This window comes from Cibotium barometz, chromosome 8 (genome assembly GCF_041138505.1).
Source record: "Cibotium barometz isolate CiBa-2024 chromosome 8, ASM4113850v1, whole genome shotgun sequence".
Lineage (NCBI taxonomy): Eukaryota > Viridiplantae > Streptophyta > Polypodiopsida > Cyatheales > Cibotiaceae > Cibotium > Cibotium barometz.
Genome location: NC_141053.1, coordinates 11988017 through 12007849, shown reverse-complemented (window position 1 = coordinate 12007849; position 19833 = coordinate 11988017). Strand labels below are relative to the sequence as shown.

General features: G+C 39.4%; 1 protein-coding gene across 1 annotated transcript; it reads right to left on the bottom strand.

The window, feature by feature from the left end:
• Window positions 1-19021: 19021 nt before the first annotated feature.
• On the bottom strand, window positions 19022-19625 carry LOC147635906 (meiotically up-regulated gene 117 protein-like). The gene has a single exon (XM_086801308.1). The coding sequence runs from the start codon at window positions 19550-19552 to the stop codon at window positions 19166-19168; it is 387 nt and encodes a 128-aa protein (XP_086657434.1). The 5' UTR covers window positions 19553-19625; the 3' UTR covers window positions 19022-19165.
• Between the last annotated feature and the right edge of the window lie 208 nt (window positions 19626-19833).

Below are 19833 nucleotides of genomic sequence, written 5' to 3'. Positions count from 1 at the left end.
GATTTGCGGTTTGACATTGTGAATTTTATTTTTTCAGACCGTATTACAGAATTATAATAGTAACTATGTAGAGTGGTTCAGAGTGACCATGATACGATTAATATTAAAGAATAGCACACAGAGATGTTCGAGGAGAACCAGTCGGAATTCCCCGATCCTGCAGACGTCGAGGTGCTCCTTCAGGCGCTGTAGGAGATGAGGCAAAGCCCTCTGAGCACATAGAGGCAGAGCCAAGGTGTCCAATGTGGAGGTTAACATTGAACATCCCAAGGCCGATGAGGTAGAGCGAGTTGAAGAGGCAAAGCCGAAGCCTGAAGAGAAAATAGACAAGAAGCACACTGCAGAGTCCGAGGCAGGACCTAGTAGGGCGGCAAACAATGAAGAACCTAAGTCTGATTGAGGATGCCAAGGCTAGTGAGGATCCCAAGCTTGATGAAGATCCCAAGCCTAATTTACCTGATGTAATGTAACCAACTCAATTTTAAGAATTGTTTCTATTAGCTGTTTTTGTCCCTTAACAATGATTATAAGCTTCAATCATATTCAGACTGATTAGAATCATGTCAATAATGGTTAGAGACATCGAGGAGGCTTATTATCTTGGAGGTTAATGGATTGCTGCTCAAAAGACAGTCCAAGAGCTTTGGACCAAGTGCTATAGGGAATTACAAAGTCGGAGAAATGCATGTCATGCTAAGGCCCAAACTGTATCAATTTATCAACTTTGTAACTAAGCACTTTAGATTGGCCATATGGTCCTCAATGATGACGCATAATTTGAGGCCTCTTGTCATGCTAGTTTTGAGAGAATCTAAGATTGAGGAAACAGAATTGTATTTCGCATATGACCAAAGGCACTGTTACATTGACCCATGTGTTTTTCATCCAACAAACGTGGGGTACCCTTACTTATGAAGTGCTATGTGGATATCCAACGCCCATATAGTCCCACAAATACATTATTAATTGATGATACCCCTGAGAAGGCTATGTACAATCCCATGGGAACATGGATATCACCCTTTCCTTTCGAAGGTAATGGAGATGATGTTTATTTGGAAGAACAATTGATTCCATATTTAGATGGATTGTACAAATCAAAAGACTATGTACAAGATTATGTAATGAGAAATCCTTTTTTGTAATGTAATGTTTTCAACTGTTCTATTCTCACTCAAGCAATATGTCTTGAAAAATAGTATACATTGTATTATTTTTTGGAAGTACTGCATCGAACAAAAGGCTCTTGATTAATTATGGTAAAAGAGTACATTCATATTTGTAATGTCAAGCAGGAGTGTCATTAACAAGATAGACTTGATTAATTATGTCAAAAGAGTACATTGGAGTGGGTATTATCAAGTAGGAATGATCTTGACTATGTTACCCAATTCTTTACATTATTGTATTAGTCGCTCCTTTCTTCTATTGTGAATGAATCTATCCTTCCGTAGGCTGTTGTGTAAATTACATTTTCCTTGTATAGAAACAATTATCACCAGTGTTGAAGCTTCATCAATCACTTCAATGTCTATGACTTTGTCGTCCATTTCACTTGCGGCTTCCTGATCCATTGGTACCAACTCACCATTGATGTAACGGGACTTGCTATACCAGAAGGACAAGATAAAAGTTTGAGTTGCAATCATGTACTTCGCAACTTCGCAACTACTATCTCCAGTGCAATGTTAAATTGGATATCGTCAAAAACTTTACTCAGCCATCCCTTATCAAAGAAGCCTTGCTAAGAGGAATGTGTCCAAATCTTTGCAAACAAGCATGGTCCTGGCTATCTTCACCTGAAATAAGCTAAAAAGTTCCACAAACACAATAATTGGTAAGTAAACAATAAATTTTACTACACGAGTTAGAATGCTCCCTCGTAGGGAGCGTTGCACATCCTTGAAGAGCTTGCTCTTTGCTGACTCCATTACTGAGGAGTCTGGGATATACCAATCCATGTAGTTCCACTCAGCTTGCAAAGGTAGCTCTTCCAAGTGGCCGATTGTGTTTCTTGTAGCAGATGGTAGAAATGATCATAGAAAAAGATTCCTGTATCTACAAGGCTTTTGTTGGTCCTTCCCTCATACTGTAGCCGACCAGTGTGTGCGTTAACCACATTCATAATTCTAATGATGCACTGAACTGGCTCCCACTCCTCATATGATGAGGGGTACACATCTGCAACCATAAACGAGGACAATTTACATAGTTCATTAGACCATTATGAGAAAATGAAAGATTGACAACAAGCGATAGATTTACTTACAGTTTTGTCTAGCGAGGGCAATTTTATGTCATCTAGATTCTCAAGCACAAGCTCATTATGCATATATATATGCTGCACTAAGACTTCCTTGATGGTTGTCCTTCCAGTCTCTATCTTGAAGTCTTTTACTCTTCCTTTCCATGATGCCCTAAATGTATTCTTGTTGCTTGTCTTTCTTTTCTTCCTTGATTGCATAAAATAATGACCCATGTGCCCTTGGTGATCAACACTTCAGTCCACTGATTTTGTTCATTGAGAGAGTTGGATACAAGTATAGCAAACACTTTTGATCTTGGTCTCCTTGCCCTAGGAATTGAATCATCTATGATGGCATTAGTGGGGCAAAATCGGGATGATATAAAACGAGATTTGCTACCCATCTTTTCAAGAAGGAATGGAGTACAAAAACCTGAAGCTTCAGAAAATGGTAGAGGAAATGAAAAGAGCGTGAGATATTGTTTAAGGCCAAGAGGAAGTTTGAGAGGGGGGGAATTTTCCCTCCTTTGCAAAAAGGTGTATTTAATACATGGATTCAAATAGAAGTTTCACTTCCCATAAAAGTGTAGGTGTGTTTAATGCATTCGGGTGTGAAAAGTGACTATCAAGTGTAAGTAGAGTACATTTTGACATGAGAAGGAAGAGTTTTTGGATTTAGAAAAAATAAATAACCTATTTTTCAACATAACATTGCCTTCTTCCTGATTGGATGCGCTCCTTTTTCTCTCTCTACTAAAAGGCCCTACGAATGACCTCCAAAATGTCCTAATGGAATCTATCAAGTAGTTGATTATTCGAATAGCGTTTATGCAGAAGGCAATGAGAGTTCAAATGCTTGAGCTGTCTAATGAAATCTCATATCGACGACTCTTCTTCTATCTCTACTGTGTGCAGCTGTGAAGCTACACCCTCTAAGACTCCTTCATGCACAAATTGCTTTAAGAACAATCTCCTAAGAGTGGTGAAGTTCAAGCATTACTCGACCTTGAGAGTTATGTACCAATACCCAGCCTTACCGTCTAATATTAAACTAAAGGAATTAGTCTTTGCAACCTCTTTGTTCTCCTAGGGCCTCACACACTTGATCAAATACCTCTAGATGTCTCATAGGATTACCATTTACAGTGAACCTCTCGGTTAGCTTGGCTATTTGGACGGCCTTTCAATAGCTATGTCGACCCCCCCATCTCTCATAACAGACACTATGCTCTCAACTGTCGCTCTTTCTAGGGCTTGTGCGCAAAAGCAACTGGGTCTGTGGTGGGCTTGTGTGCAAAAGCAACTGGGTCTGTGGTGGCGCAACAGGTGCAACAACTGCAAGTGTAACACATGGCACTGCATGAGGATACGTTGGTCTAAATCTAGGTGGAGCTAAATGTGTAGCATAAGGTGTGTGTCCTATTGGTACCCCAATAGATGCTGTAGTCATGTGGGAATTAAGTACAATCGGTCTCACAACCAGAGTTGGTAGCGCACTGAATGACTTTAGGAAATGGATGTGTCATGGAGGCACTAGAATAACATGGATGTGTCATGGAGGCACTAGAATGACATGTGACAAATGGTTTATGTGAAGCTGATGATCCTCTCAAAATGGCCATAGTAGATATGCCAAGCTGGAGGGAGGAAAGTGGGGTGGTTTCTACCATGGTTGTGGGCCTATGGCTTAAAGGTAATTATGATATGTTAGTTTACCACTCAACCAAGTAGTGTTCTAGCAATGTCTTGGTTAGGGGTAGCTCTAGGATCTAGGAATGTAAATCTTGTGCTAGAATGCTCTTGAGTCCTACATGGCTTTATGGGATAGAAGATGGGGGTGGGTCCATGGTATAGCCAGCTGATAATATAAAAGTAGGATCCATCAAGCTCACATGGAGTGTTACCATTTTCCTTATTATGGGCACTCTTTCTTTGGATATCCCCACTTGCATCACAAGTCTTTGGATCCTTTCATGTTTGATGATCCTATGTATGTAATCGCAGATGCCCTACAAGTGTTCCTCCTCTGTTGTGTCCCTAGAGACTAATTGAATAATATTTTTCCAACTATCACTGTAGATTTGAGCTGTGCCTAAATCCACAAGGGTTTCTATCGCCGCATCATAGTCCTAGTCTTCTGTAAGAAGACTTGCTAATTAGTAGAATGTTGACGGTCAAAACGGCTCCAAATTTAGCCGTTTTGGGTATTTAAAGCGTATCTATCTGACTGAATACGTATCTAAGTGCATATTTTAAAATCTTAAAAAATAGATCGTTTTCATGCTACTCTTTAATGGCTCGTCTCGAAATTTGTCCTCTTTTAGTGACTACGCGGCAAAATGACCATTCTCTCCAAACGTGCTCTTATCCATTCTCCAAAAAAATTTCACTCCTCTGCTTCTCTAAAAATTTCACAAGCTACATCTCATTCTCATTCTTCTGTGTCTCTCATGATCTAATAGCTCTGCTTATACTTTTTGCTCGGTTAGTAATGAGTGATACATCTAATCGTAAGTTTCATTTGAACATCAAGCTCAACCAAGAGTATGCAACTACACGGAGTGTCTACCAACGATCCCTATCATGTGCAAATGAAGCTCAACATCTTCGCAACGAAGGAAAGAAGCATATTGACCTATGGACAGATGGAAGTCTATATCCACCGGATCCCAAAACAGGAAGGTATCCTTCTTTTCACACACCACATGATTTGATTAGATTTGTTGGTGATGGGGAGGATGGCTTACTTGGTTATAGTTCAAGACTATCTCAATCACATATTAATTATGCAGAATATACTACATATCTTCAAAATACTTCATCTTTGAATGCAACAAAAATTTTAGAACTTGAAAACGAAATAGTGTCTTTGAAACAAGAAAATGATCAATTGAAATCCTTAAAAGAAACTCCAATAGGATTAAGAGCACGAGTAAAATGAATGCGGGATGTAGTTAACTTAACAGAGAGATCTGGACAAAGAAAAAAAAGGTTAAAACTTGTAAGAGATCATGTTACTAACCTTCTAGGATTTGACATGTCTAATGCTCAGGAAAGGGTGAGATTTTTGAATGAGCTTATGAATAGGTCGGATATCTTGAAACTTTTAGAACTTCCTGAAAATCAAACTCAAAAAAAACTGGTCTTTCAACATCTATTAAAAGATATGGACTTATTAGTCCAGCCTTCCCAAATGCAAGAAGTTTGTGACACAGTGGGAGTGAGTAGAAAGGGATACAGAGCCATCTCTAAAACCTGGTTCAGGGTCCTTAAGTATTACAAAATCAAAGCTTTTGGGTTGCCTAGACCTCACAATGTTGGAAAATATAGAACTATGTTAAATGAGGAAATTTCTAAACATTTCGGAGAGTATTTCCATATTGAGGGAACAATGCCATATGAGAGACAAAAAAAAAATCATCTTTTGAATACAACGTTTATAATAATATTTGGATGAACATTAGAAAAGTCCAATCTTTTATGGTGAGATATTACAACATAAGAGAAATAGATTGTGAAGGAAAACTTGTATTTGTTTTAAAATTAGATGAAGCTCAAATCCAAAAGTGTCAAAAAATGGAAAGAATATCTATATCCCTAATGAATAAAGCATTGGACTATAGTCAGGGTAAGCTTGATTCTCCATACCACAAAACTCAATCAGAAATGGAGCTATGGTGGATTGGATCAGCTCAGGTACCAGTAGAGAGTCATGAAACATTAAAGTGGCTCTTCTCAAAAACAGACATTCCTTCAGTTATTCAGAGCCAGAATACAGGTGAACACCTTCATGTTGATGACATAGGTGATTTCATTGTGGAATGGCATTTGAGTGCCGACCTCAAGGCGTTGAAGTGTATGTTTGGTGTATGTGGAGGAGCAAATACCAAATATCCATGTCTTTATTGCATGGCAAGCACAGGGACAAAAGAATGGCTTGCAGAAAATGAGATTGGAAAACCACCATCCAGAAATAATGTGAATGTTGTCGATTATCCAACTTCTGTTAAAATATGGGATCCAATTCTACCAATACATTTGAAAAATGTGCATATATGTACACTGCATGCAGAGATAAGAATCTTGGACAAATTGCTCAGACTTCATCTGGACTATGCATATTCTATTAAGCCGACTAAACTTGCAGATGAGTGCATAGAAAAGTGCGAAGCCTTGCTCTCTCAAATGGGTTTTCATGGTGGGGAAGTGCATCTTAAAAAAGATCCTGTTCTTTCTGGAGGTACAGGTGATGTTCTGCAAGATGTTTCAATGGGAGGAGCAAAAGCGAGAAGATTTTTGAGCAACCATGACACCAAACAAGTCAACGCAATGTGGAACTGTTGGAAACAGCTGTGTGTCATCACCACAAATGTCAAAAGTAGACCAGATGTAGCCAACAAACGTATGGAAGTTTGGAAAAAACTCAACAATTTTTTCAAAGTCCTTAGACGACAAGTTGGTTCAAATACTTATGCAGATGATTTCAAAAACGCAATAAAGCTTTTGATCAAAGCTATCACAGATGCCTGGGGAGAAAAAGACATAACTTATTACTTGGTGAGTATTCAGACTTATCAAAACAGTTATAAATTGGTGTGTCCAGACTTATTACTTGAAATTTCTTAAATGTACTAACAAAAATTTTCTTTGTAGCATATTCTTTACTTGCATGGACCATATTTTGCTACAGAAGGACCACTTGCAACATGGAATACACAAGGAATGGAAAAGTCTCATTATCAAGCGAGAACTTCCTTTTTTAGATGTACCCGAAGAGGAGGAGGTGGACAAAGAAGAAGCAATGCACTAAACGAATTATTCAATTGGTTCTACAGGAGGCAATTACAAAGGATGAGATCAAAGACCCAGCAATCTGAAACTACACCAACACCTCAAGAAAGAGACTAATGATTACTAACACATTTGTACCTCTAACAAAAAGTTTTGCTGAAATAAAGTTGGTCCTTGCAAAATATTGTGTACATTAGTATTTGATTCTCTTGGGACTACTTGGCATGTCACCTCTGTATCTCAAAAATTTTCTCCTTCTATAACCTCCAAGGAGATTGATATCTGACACCTCAGCTGCAGCTGCATAGCTAGAGTAGCAAAGAAAGTATCCTGCTCTTGAGGCATTGAAACCTGCAGCATATCCAAAGATTCTAAGAGCAGCAGCTCTCTCTAGAAGCAAAACCTTGTTAGCATTTATTTGAAGGGGAGTATATCCCATAAACCTTGACAACACCTTGAAGGCAAATATTGGCAACTCAGCATCTTCAGAGAAGTTCATGTGGAATGCACAGAACACAGCCTTATCCAATGTAGGCAAGTAGTGCATGAGAGCAGATGAAGGCCTTCTTGACCTTGTTTCTGTAGATTTCACTCTGGTGCCTCTAGCTCTTCCCAGAAAATCATCCTTATCAAGCAATTCAATCTGCAAGACAAAAACCTCAATTAAAAAAAATTACAATCACAATAACATTTAACAAAGGATTAAATGGAAGCTACCTTCTGCAACTCATCCTCAATTACTACTTTGTCTTTCATCAAGTTGCAAGAGCCAACCCTTTCCACTTTATCAGAATCTGCCTGAAGCTTGAAATCTCTGCCAAAAGACTCAATACCTAACTCAATTAGCCTGTCCTCAAAATCCTCATCACTCAAGGAAGGTTTCCCCTCTTCCATTTTTTTAAGGCACAAGGCAAGTGCATCAGTAGCAGGGATAAATGAGTTGTCAGATGTTTGCAAATCAAGTGCCAAAAACTCTTCCTTTTGCTCTACTTCTGTATCAATAAAGTCTTTGGCCACTTCACAAGCTTCTGAAATTGCTGCAATACAGTAGTCTTCTCTGATATTGAAGAGACATTGAAGATAGGAAAGAGGAATAAAATTTTTCTCATTGATATAAAAGAAAGGAAGGTTTGGAAGAGTAACAGAGGATTCAGATATACTTGCTACCTCTGAAGGCTCTTCAGTAATAGTGGAAGCCCTAAATTCTGCAACATCAAGATTTGCACTTTCTCTCTCCTCAGCTTGAACATCAATTTCTTCCTCTTCTAAAATTTCACATTTCTCTAACTTTGAAACTGTGGTGACAATTAAGTTTTCTTCCTCATTCTCTGCATCAATTTCTGGTTGTTGCTCTTTATCCTGTATTTCTGCTTTCAAAAATAGGAAGAAAAGAAAGGAGACATCCTTGGGGACAAGGTTGCAATGTTTTTTATGGATAGGACAAGAAATGGATGAAGGGCATGTGAAAGAAGTTCTATTTGAAAATCTACTGAACCTCTTTGTTACTTTGGCTTTCTCCACAGATAGCTGTGTAAAATCTGTAAGGTGACAAAAATCATGGTCTCCGATACGAAAACAATGAGCTTGAATTGACATTTCAAATTGGTTGTACTCATCTTCAAGAATGTCCTTGAGCTTCAACAAAACATCTGAAAGAGAAAACCTTGGATTGAAAATCTCCACTGCATCAAAGTATACCTTCATATCATGACCATCTTGCAAAATAGCATTCAAGAGTTTCTCACTTGGGCTTTCTTCAACAAGCTCATGTCGACCCGCAACACCTTTACTCATTGAGATATTTGAAAAAAATGCCTGAAAAATTCTGATGTGCCAGAACCAAGCGAAAATGAAAGGTCCAAAAAAATTGGAATGACTCTATCGCTTGGTGCGGGATTTGACAATTCCAAGGTCTCCAAATTAATTTTGATTTTTGCAAAATAGGGTTTGGAAGAGAAAACGGTGCACAGCTTGATCTGACGCAAATGAGTGGTCCAAAACTGAGGAAAAAATTTAAAAGCGCGTGACTAAAAGACATTAAATAGTGACCGTTTATGTCACGTGGCAATAATGATTACATACCACGTGTACTCAACGGTACTTTGTACGATATATCCGAGGTATAAAAACTTAATATTGTTAAAAATATTCATTTTTTTCTCCGTCACTGTATCAAGCGAAACCAGGCTACCTTTTGTTTCTCAACCCCACTTTTCCCATATCAAGCGTTTTCTCAATTCCCTACCCGAATCAAGCGATAACGCACATCCGAGATCCTTGCATTCTCCGCATCGCTTCGTTCCTGCCCGCATCAAGCGAATACCCACATCCGATTCACTAGGATTTCCCTCATCGCTTCGTTCGGGTCTTCAAGTTTTCATTAAATCCTGACCGCATCAAGCGATAACATACATCCGAACCTCTAGGATTCTCCTCATCGCTTCGTTCGGGTCTTCAATTTTTCATTAAATCCTGCCCGCATCAAGCGATAAGACACATCCGAACCTCTCGGATTCTCATCATCGCTTCGTTTGGGATTTTTCTTTTTTTTATTTCGTGCCCGAATCAAGCGATTATCAACTTCCATAATCTTTGGATTCCCTATATCGCTTCGTTCGGGCTACTTCATTTTTTTTGTCCTATAATACAAATTGCTTGATCTGGTCTCCTTTTCTAGCTTCAATGGCAAGGACGAAGCAGACTGCAAGGAAAGTTTACCCACCATTGGAGACTGAAAAAGCTGAAGACAAGCCAGGACCTTCCGAACAGGAAAAGCCCCTTCCAAAGCCTCGTGCGAGGGCAACAGCAAGAAAGAGATTGAATTATCAGGTGAAGTCCTTAAGAGAGATAAGAGCAGCACAGAAATCTACAAGTCTCCTCATCCCTCGACTGCCATTTACACGGGTTGTCAGGGACATATCAGAAAGGTTGGTTGGTAAAATGAGAAACACATATCTTCAGAAAGTTCGATGGGAAACCCAGGCCCTCATGTGTCTTCAAGAGGCTGCTGAAGATTTTTTAATCGACTTTATGAATGATGGCTACATTGCTGCTGCATTTGCTCATAGGATCACTCTTATGAGCAAAGATTTTGTGCTGGTGTCCAGACTTAGATATAAGTTTGACAAAGCTTTGGAGCCTATTCCAAGTCAAGATATGAGAGCTTTTGAAATTCTTAATATCCCTCCAGCAAGGCAACCCAAGCAGTCTGTTGTTATTGAAGATATTTCTCATCCTTATGATACAAGAAAAGCTCAGGATATCAAAGAAGAAGTTGAAAAAGAGAGAGAGCAAGAGAAAATTTCAGAGGATGCACTTCTTTCTCAGCAAGCTGAGATTCTCCATTCATCCAATTCAGAGCTTTATAAGAATGTGACAGGTCAAATGATAGTAGATGTGTCCATGCCTGGAGAGGATGAGGTGTATTGTGACATTGCCCCTGAGGACACAAGCATGCTTGTGAATCCTAATATTGAGATATCTGACACAGTCCTCTTCATCTGCCTGAGGTTTGTAGGGATTTGCTTTTGTTTTCTTGATGAATTTCCCAGGAACCATATTTTGTTGACATGTTTTGTTTGTGTATCCAGATGTCTTATGAGGGATCTTCATGAATCAATGGCTGTGCAAGTGACAATTCTTGATCCCCTTGTTACACAGTGCCTTTTCAATAGGCAAGGGGATCTTGCAAGTTTTCTCAAAAACTTTGATATGCTTACCTGCAATTACATTGTGTACCCTTATGTTGAAGTGTAAGACTCATTCTCAATTACCTTTTGCCTATTATAGACATGACATTATTCATTACTAATTTCAGTACTCATATTATCACAGAGGCCATTGGAGTCTTATTATTATCAATCTATTGGATAGAGATGTGATCTTTATGAACTCTTTGGCATCCATCCATGGGAGAAGTAAAATGTAAGAATCAGTTTTGCCATGTGTTGACCCTCAAATTTCTTGCATGATTTCAATTATTTGGTTGACCCTCAAAATTTTATGTTTGCAGTGCTACCAAACTTATCTTGAGTTTTCTAGCCTCTACCTATGTAGACTACAAACTTGAAGATTTTAAGTACTTCAATCAGGAAGTTCCCTTGCAGAAAGACTCAACATCTTGTGGATGGATGGTTCTTGCTAATGCTTGGAGATTTCTTGAGTCAAGATTCAGAATGACAACACTTCCTGTAAGTTCATGAATAAAAACCATTGATTGATTTAGTGAATACATTGAGTGACCTGTTTTCTTACTTTCTTATTTTCTTTTGTCTTAGTTGCATGAGTATTCAGATTCTTGGGTAAGTTGGGTAAGGGAGAAGGCAGTGTCCATGGTTTTGAGCAGATCCATCAATCCATATGATCCTGATTCTCCCTTTCCACCTGGAGCCAAGGATACAACTTCAAAGAAAAGGAAAAGGGAGAAGAAGGAAAGCAAAGACAAGGATGACTCATTCAAGAAGGAAAAGACCTCTGCCAAAGAGAAGAAGAAGAGAAAGAAGAGCCCTTCCAAGAGCAAGTCTTCCAAGGGGAAAAAGAGCCATTCTAAAGAGAAGAGCCATTCTAAATTAAAGATCCCTCAGGCTACAGAGAAGATCCCTACCCCTCCTGTTAAAGAGAAGAGCCCTAGCCCACTTGCTAAAGAGAAGACCCCTAGCCCTCCTGCCAAAGAGATGAGCTCTTCACCAGCTCAAGGGAAGACACCTATCAAAGAGAAGATCCCTAGTCCTCCTACCAAAGAGAAGAGCTCTTCTCCAGCTCAAGAGAAGACACCTATCAAAGAGAAGACCCCTGTCAAAGAGAGGAGTGCTGCTAAAGGTCTTCCTTTTCACTCACCAGTGAAATTTAAAATTCAGAAGCGTCGTTTGTCCAACAAAGGTAATAAGAGGGCAAATGTTGGCTCTCCATTTAATTTCTTGTTCATGTTCCCCAAGAAGACTGCCAAGTCTCCAAGGCCAACCTCCAAAGAATCTTCTCCAAAACCAGACCCCACTGCCAAATCTCCCTCGCCAACACGCGAAGGTCTCAAAGAGGAGCCCAACTTACCACCATTAGGGGAATCCACTCTAAAGTCTTCCTCTCCAACACCTCAAGTGCTGAAAACTCCAGAACTTGAACCTCAATCAGCAAAATTTGATCGAAGCAAACAGAAGAGAGAAAGATTCTCTAAAGATGCAGGGTCATCTCATGCCAAAAGGAAAGTTGATTTTGCAGAGTGATTCCACATATTGGATTTTGTTTTGTTCATTTTGTCCATATGAACACACCCTTTTTGGGTTAATTTTCTGTAAAATTCTGTATCAATAATTTGATATCAATCTGTTAAACCTTGTTTTGTGTCGCGAACAATTTGTTAACCAATTTTGTGAAGAAGACGAGACGAAATCTAGCAGAATATATTGATTACATTATCCTTTTCAACTATACAAACTTGCCCTTGCAAGTGGCTCAAATACAACTTTTTTTGGGGGGAGACATGTGATGCATGAGGTTACACTCTCCATCCTTGTACGGATAACAATATCATCTACTTTGAATCTATATTCAGGTGATATTTCATCCAGAAACTCAAGCGACTCTCTAACATGTTGTAGTCGCCAGTTTGATGTTACTATGAGTTTCCTAGGATCTATGAATGGATGGACTATGATGTTAAATTCAAACTCTGGACAATTCTCTTCAGAGTCCAAAGGGACCCAACTACCAAGCTTGCTTTTCCATCTCCTATAGTCATAGCCCAAAACTAAGGATTGGCGACACAGTTGGTATGAGATGGACAAAGAATTTGGGCTTACTCTACAACTGATATTGTCCCCCATATGAAAAGTTTCCTTGGTACTCCATCCTTCTCTAAGTACAGTGTCCAGATCAGTCAGAGATAGTCTTCTATTAAGCCACATCGTTCTTGTCCTCTCCAATTCCATTGTTTTGAAACATGCCACAAAGACATGTATAGGCAAGAACCATTGAAGTTTAATCCTTCTTGAAATCCTTCCAGGAGACATTGCTTTAAGAATATCATCTTTGATTTTGGATTTGAAGCTTGTTATGGTATTTGGATCAGGAACTTCCCATTCTAGTGACATTATTGTGGGAATAGGTATGTCATACAATTCTCCATGAACACCTTCTCTTGATGGAACCCTGTATTCTGCAAAATACACAAATAAATCCACTGACTTGTAAAATGAAGGTGGTTTGTCTGCGTACATGACATCTGCAATCCCCTTGTGAATTGCCTTGAATGTGCCACTTAAGCTCTCAACAGGCTGCCACTCCACAGCTGTTGACGGAAAGATAACTGAAATGAAACAAACAACAAATATATCAGAAAGAGAAATATTGTGTTGTGTCAAATAGATAAAGGTTTGTTGAATTACAGTAAGAATGGAGAATTGGATGTTCATCCAAGTTCAACACCATGTCTTTGGCCATGTAGACATGTTAAACTTTTGCAAGCCAGCCATTGTCGGTCACTTTGAATGCAAGAACACGACCTTTCCAATGGGATTTCACTTCATTTCGCTTGGTTCTTTTCACCCTGTGGGCACCTTTGCAAGAGGGAAGCATTGTTACCCAATCATTCACACGAAAAGACATGGGTTTCCAAACACCATCTTCTCTCGTGTTATGAAAATCACAAGAAGTTATATTATGAGAAGGACGACGTGAGGACGCCATAGAAGCTCACAGATAAGAGAAAAATAGTAAATCTTTTGAATAGTGAATCTTTTGAATAGTGAATCTTTTGAAAGTGCAAAGAAGAAAGAATAAACCATATGCCAAAATGAAAGGAAGGCGGAAAGTAGACGTCTGATGTTTTGTCATTAATAGCGTTGTTTTCAAGGCCTGAAAAGAGGATTTCGTATCTTAATGCTTGATTTTTTGAAATAAAAAATGGAACAAGATGTCACTATTTTGGACCCAAACTTTAATGCTAGCCATCGTAAACGTCTAAATTTAGCCGTTGTAGCCGTTCGCCACTAAAATAGAACCGTTAAGAAGACATTTGGAGGAGACAAGAATGCCATACTTTTGTATACGTGTCAATTCACAATTGGAAAATTTCTTAATCCTTGGATTAACAAACAGCCCTTTTCTAGCCGTTTTTGGCCCTAATGCAACCTTAATAATTGCGTATACTTCGTGCACTTCTTCTAATGTTCTGCTCGTTAGGCGTAGGCACTTATGCAGGGGGACATGGGTCAATGGTCACAGTTGGTGAAGGTGCATGGATAGGGATATCAACATGAAAGCTCCGTCCTTAAGGATGAGACTACACCAAGTGCCTCTCTAGATTTTACCTTAACTCCTCCATCATGTAGTTGGTATGTAGTAAGGTTTGGTTCAAAGGTAACAGTTGAGACCTAATCTCTAAGGTTGCTAGCTACGTGATCAGAAAGAGTGGTGGCTAGCCAGGTTGGTAAATCTTGGTTAGGGTTCTCACTTCTTGGGTGACTGGGGATCCTTTCATTGACTCGAAGTCAAATGAAATATCAGAGGCCCCTATTTTTATAGGTCCTTGTACAATGCTAAATTGGGTTCTGATATCGAAGGTCGAGAGCCTAGTGGAGATTGGTATGCACCTAGCTCAATAAACACACTATCATCTAAATAGGCCTCTAATACATGTCCAGATTGTAAGTGCATGAGAATCTCGGCTTACTACAATCCAAGAAGTTTGAAAATTGATTTCTTTAAAATTTTCCTTTTGTTGAGAAAACTTGTCCAAAATAGGTTTCAAATAGTTCAAGACACCTTGGAAAAGTTTGGGTATGCACTTTCTTGAGATCCCCAGGCACCAATTTGTGAATTCACTATACAAAATTTAAATTTTTGAGGCTGTTGTACAGGTTGCACCAACGTGATCCCCACACCCTAAAATGGGTTTCTAGAACTTGTAGCTTTGATTTTTTTTTTAAATTTCCCATATTTGTTTTTCTAACCTATCTTTTCCCTTTTCCCCTTAACTTTTTCTCTCTTTTTCTTAAACTTCTTTTACTTTTTATCTGTTGCTTTTTATTTTTTATTTTTTTTCCCCAGTTATGGTTTACTGTTACATAATGTCCACCGTTTACTTAAATGGGGATGCTCGGATGCTAGTGTGCCATCTAAGTGAATTGGCATCGTGGGTGACCCCGTATTAAATACTAGTTACCTAGTGTTATTGGTATGTAGCTTGAGACCATGCTTGATGGGTGTATGCTGTTGAGTTGTTGTAACAAGTGTTGCCATGCTTGACAATTGTGTGTGGTCAAAGTGAAACAAGTGGACTACGCTAGACAATTGCATAGAGTCAAAGTGTAACAAGTTGTTTATGCAATGATGTGCCATGCTAATTGAAGTGTAACAAGTGATAATACACGCCATGCTAGATGATGTGTAAAATGATACTCTCATCAAGTGTAACAAGTGGTGAGTGTGTGCTATGTTTGTTCCTATTAATGTTTCATATTGGGATTAATTATTGTGGAGGTAGCAATTAATTGGAACAACTAATGTGTTTAAGTTTGTGAGAGATAGGTGATAAGCAGTGCACATGTCACACATGGAGGATCTTATCTATATCATCCCGGATTATTATTATTTTATTGGCCATGTGCCAAATGATTGTACATATTATTTATGCACGCTTGTGCATGGCATTGCTATATTATTAGCACATGTGTTGGAAGAGTTTTTGTTATTTACACTTAGTGTGTGAACAAGCTCTAGTGCTTGAGCTATTTTTGTAAAAATGAAAAAGCAAGCCAAAATTTGTACACACAACTATTATTAGCTTCTTGGGCTACATATTAAATACAAATCTCAAAACACTCATCTCGTGGAAGTGGGAGCTACACGTATGAGGTGGCACCCAACAGTGTCTTAATGGTGATGTTTACTCTATCTTATGTTTTATTTTATGCTATGCTCAATCTTGTCAATTTGATTTAAGTCTATGGTTTATTCTTGATGTATATGTGAGTTTAATTAATTCTTCAACAAGAAGTACATGAGGTCCCATGATAGTGGTATCAAAGCTATGAGTACTTGCACTTGAAGAATAGGGAGAAGCTCACAAAAATCCAAAGGATAAAGAAGACAAAAGCTTAAGGACTCTTACACAAAGCTTGGAAGGTTTATGTGAATTTTTTGAGCCATAGGGTGGAGAAAAATACAAAGGGAATCACAATTCCAGTTAACCTATTTGAGCCAAATCTAGATGAATCTATCCCTAGGATGACAGGACCTATCAAACTCTTGTGAAGTGCCACAAAGGCCAAAAATCAAACCTTGGCACACTGCAACCGGACCTTTAATTTTCTTGAAGAGAATAATCAAAAGACTCATAAAAATTATATCAAATATCAAAACAACTACTTGAATTAAATTAAAAAAATTAAAAGCACATATCAAAACATAGAGCAAGAGAAAGAAATACATCACCATCAACACAAGGCAACACAAGACTGGGTGCAATCTTCCCCCCCAACGTGAGTGGCTTCTTCTCGCGTGGGTATTTTTATATATTCCAAAAAGCAAGCTTTAAGCCAAAAATAAAGTATACATCCATATTTGGACTTTGCCATTTAATTAGGCTTTGTCCTCAATTTTAGCCTTGGCCCTCAATTAACCTTTATCCTCAAACCTTCTAAGGTTTGCATAATTCTTCGAATACAATAATCTAACCTGTGCACATATGCACATTACAAAATAAATCAACTAATGCTCATATGCACACTGTACAATAAATTGACGCTCAAGGAGCAAGAAGAACATGACCTCCATGCTAACCGAAAACTTCAAGGAGCAAGAAGAACATGACCTCCATGCTAACCGAAAACTTCAAGGCTTACCAAAATGAAGAGTGCTTTATTTAATTTGAACAAGCCCAGTTGATTCAATTTGAACAAGCCAAACTAATTTTGGATGATAAGCATATAACATCTTTCACTAAGACCAAAGAAGTAAATCTTGTGGATCTTAGGATCCTAAACCTGTCTACATAAGAAATGACCTCAACTTAGATAAGGAAAAAGAACTCGTAGATCTTTGTAGAGAGTTCAAGGACATCTTTGCATGGATATACATAGATATGAAAGGAGTTCCCCCTCAAGTAATCAAGTATATCATCCCCATTGCTAGGCCTGTCCAACAAAGAAAGTGACCAAGGAACCTTAGGTATATAGATCAAGTCTAGGAGGAGCTAGAGTATTTTTATCTTAGTGGAATGTTTGTACAAAATTGAACATACCAAATGGGCATCTATCATTTTTTTTGTTTTGTAAAAGAGTCTAAAGGTAAGAGTTTGCATTGACCCTGAAAAGAACGACAAGCTAAGAGTTTGTGTTAATACCAAAAAGGTCAATAAAACCACTATCAAGGATCAATGTATTTTATCTTTCATCAGATATGTACTAGAATGTAAAGTAGACAAAGAAGTCTATAGTTTTTTGGACCACTTTTGTGTGCATATATAGCCATTCGAACTAAGTAATGCCCTCGGGGAATTCCAAAGGTTGATGAGCAGTACATTCAAATAATACTGAGGAAGCTCCTAGAAGTATTTGTGGACAATATCAACATAAATTACTCATTGAAGGAGCATCTCAAGTGTCTTAGGATGGTCTTAAAGATATGTAGATTTTATAGGATCTCTGAAATGTCGAATTTGGATGTGTGATGGTGTAATCCTACTAAGGACATATTGTTTCAAAATAGGGCATCTTTATTGATAATAGCATAGTCAGACTAATCGTAGAATTACCCCCATTAGAAAATTCTAAGGGAGGAGAGAGTCTTGTGGACCGGCTTAGCACCATATCCCTGCAAATCAACTAAGGGAACATGTGTGGGAAGCCACAAAGAAATTTGTAGAGAAAGTGAATGATGAAGCAGCATTGCAAGTTCACGTGGAGGAACTGATATTAGTCATTGAAGAATACAAAGAACAATAGAAAAAGATCACGCTATATGCAAGAATGGTCACCCCAAGCTTCAATCAAATGATGTGTGTTTGTATGAAAACCGCATAACTATGAGGGTGTAGACAAATTGAATCCCAGAGGTTACTATGGTTATTTTTGGGAGGATTTGGACGAGTGTAGCAAGGTTAATTAATATCGGTGCGGCTAGTTTGATAACAAGGGGGGGTGTTTTTCATAGGTGGATTTCCCCATTGTTTCCATCATTCTTTCATGATTAAGCTGACTCCGGTGCCAGGATGTCAATCATTTGTTGATGCCCCTTAAAGTCAATGGGGGGGAGCTAGAAGTTAGTGTCATCACTCTTAAAATATAATCCCAACTTGTTTGTTATCCTTTTGGCTCTTTTTCTTTCTTGCTCTCCACCTAGGGGCCAGCTTAATGGGCATCTCAAGGTCTTGTAAGTCCCCTAACCCTCGTCTGAGCCTCCCTTCCATCCAATCTTTTGAGTTTAACTCCTCCATCCCTACTGTGAGCCTCCCTTCCGTTTAATCTTTCAAGTCCTTCCATGGCGTAGGATTACCTACAAGTAGAGTTCCAATCTGGATTGGTGAGGAAAGGAAGTCGCAGATCTGTTGGCTCTGAGAGCGCTTCTTGGTGTTGGTATTAGGCTCATCATAGTCAGAGGAGATGGGGGTTTGTACTTCTAGATCATCCCATCAATTTGGATTGTTTACCCTCTGGAAGTTCATCTTCGATGGAAATACTAGGGTTTTATAGCCAACAAATGCAAGAACTATCCACCACGAAGGTCGAAAAATGACAAGCCTAGCAATCAGCCTAAGGGAAATTAGAAGCCATGGCTTAAGGTACACACTTGCTTTCTTGCCAAAAAAAACGTCGGGAAAACTACAAGATAGAGAAAAACACACATCATTGCAATCAGCCAAGGGAAATCAAAAGCCATGGCTTGGTGTACACACTTGCTTTCTTGCATAAAATGCTGGGGAAAACTTGTACTAATTGATGTGAAGTACATACAAGATAGAGAGAGAGAGAGAGAGAGAGAGCACACATCATTGCAATATTCACGAGTTAATTGAAAAGAAGAAGAAGGGAAAAAAAAAAAGCGCGTGTTACGGTCTCATATATAAAGAGAGTCGTCGACGAGCAGCAGCAGCGACGGCGGCGGCGGCAAAGAGCTAGCCTTTGGACGACGAACTTAACCAGAGTCCGTGCAACTGCCGCAGTAATTGAGGGTAGCCTCGCAATTTCCGTTGTTGAAAGCGTGGCTGCCGCACTTACCACAGCCGCCTCCGTTGTAGATCTGGGAAAACTGGTTCTTGAGATCGGCACCAGTCGTGGCGGGGTAGCTGCCTTGGCATCGAAAGATGGCCGTGCAGTGGCCGGACACGCGGGACGTGTAGGCTGTGTACGTGGTGCCACTGTCGAAGCGGTTGTAGGCTGTAATGCAATCGTTCTGGCTGACACTGCCGCAGAGGGCGGAGCCTGAGCAGTTGTCGGAATAGGCGGAGGCGCCCCACTCCGCCGCAACAAGGCAGGCCGCCATCAACGCAACCGCCACAAGCTGCTTGAAACGCAGCGCCATCTTGCAGACAACAGCAGGCGCGCGCTGCTCTAGCTAGGGAGCTAATTAATACTGACACTACTACTGCTAGATAATTAGCGAACGACTTATTTCCCTTCCCTTGCAGCCTCTATTTATAGGTGGTGGCCAGCTGCTTCGCTTGTGCACCCAGCACAGCTGGCGCTGTGCTGCTTGCGTGCACGCTGCCTCTTTCTCATTAAGTCATGCAGCTACTGCACGTAGTACCACACTGACCCCCCTCTCTCTTTTTTTAATGCAGTACTGAGGCGGGGTTGCGCCAT

Excerpts from the sequence above, each read along its gene's own strand:
- LOC147635906 (XM_086801308.1), bottom strand. The coding sequence starts at position 19,552 with ATGGCGCTGCGTTTCAAGCAGCTTGTGGCGGTTGCGTTGATGGCGGCC.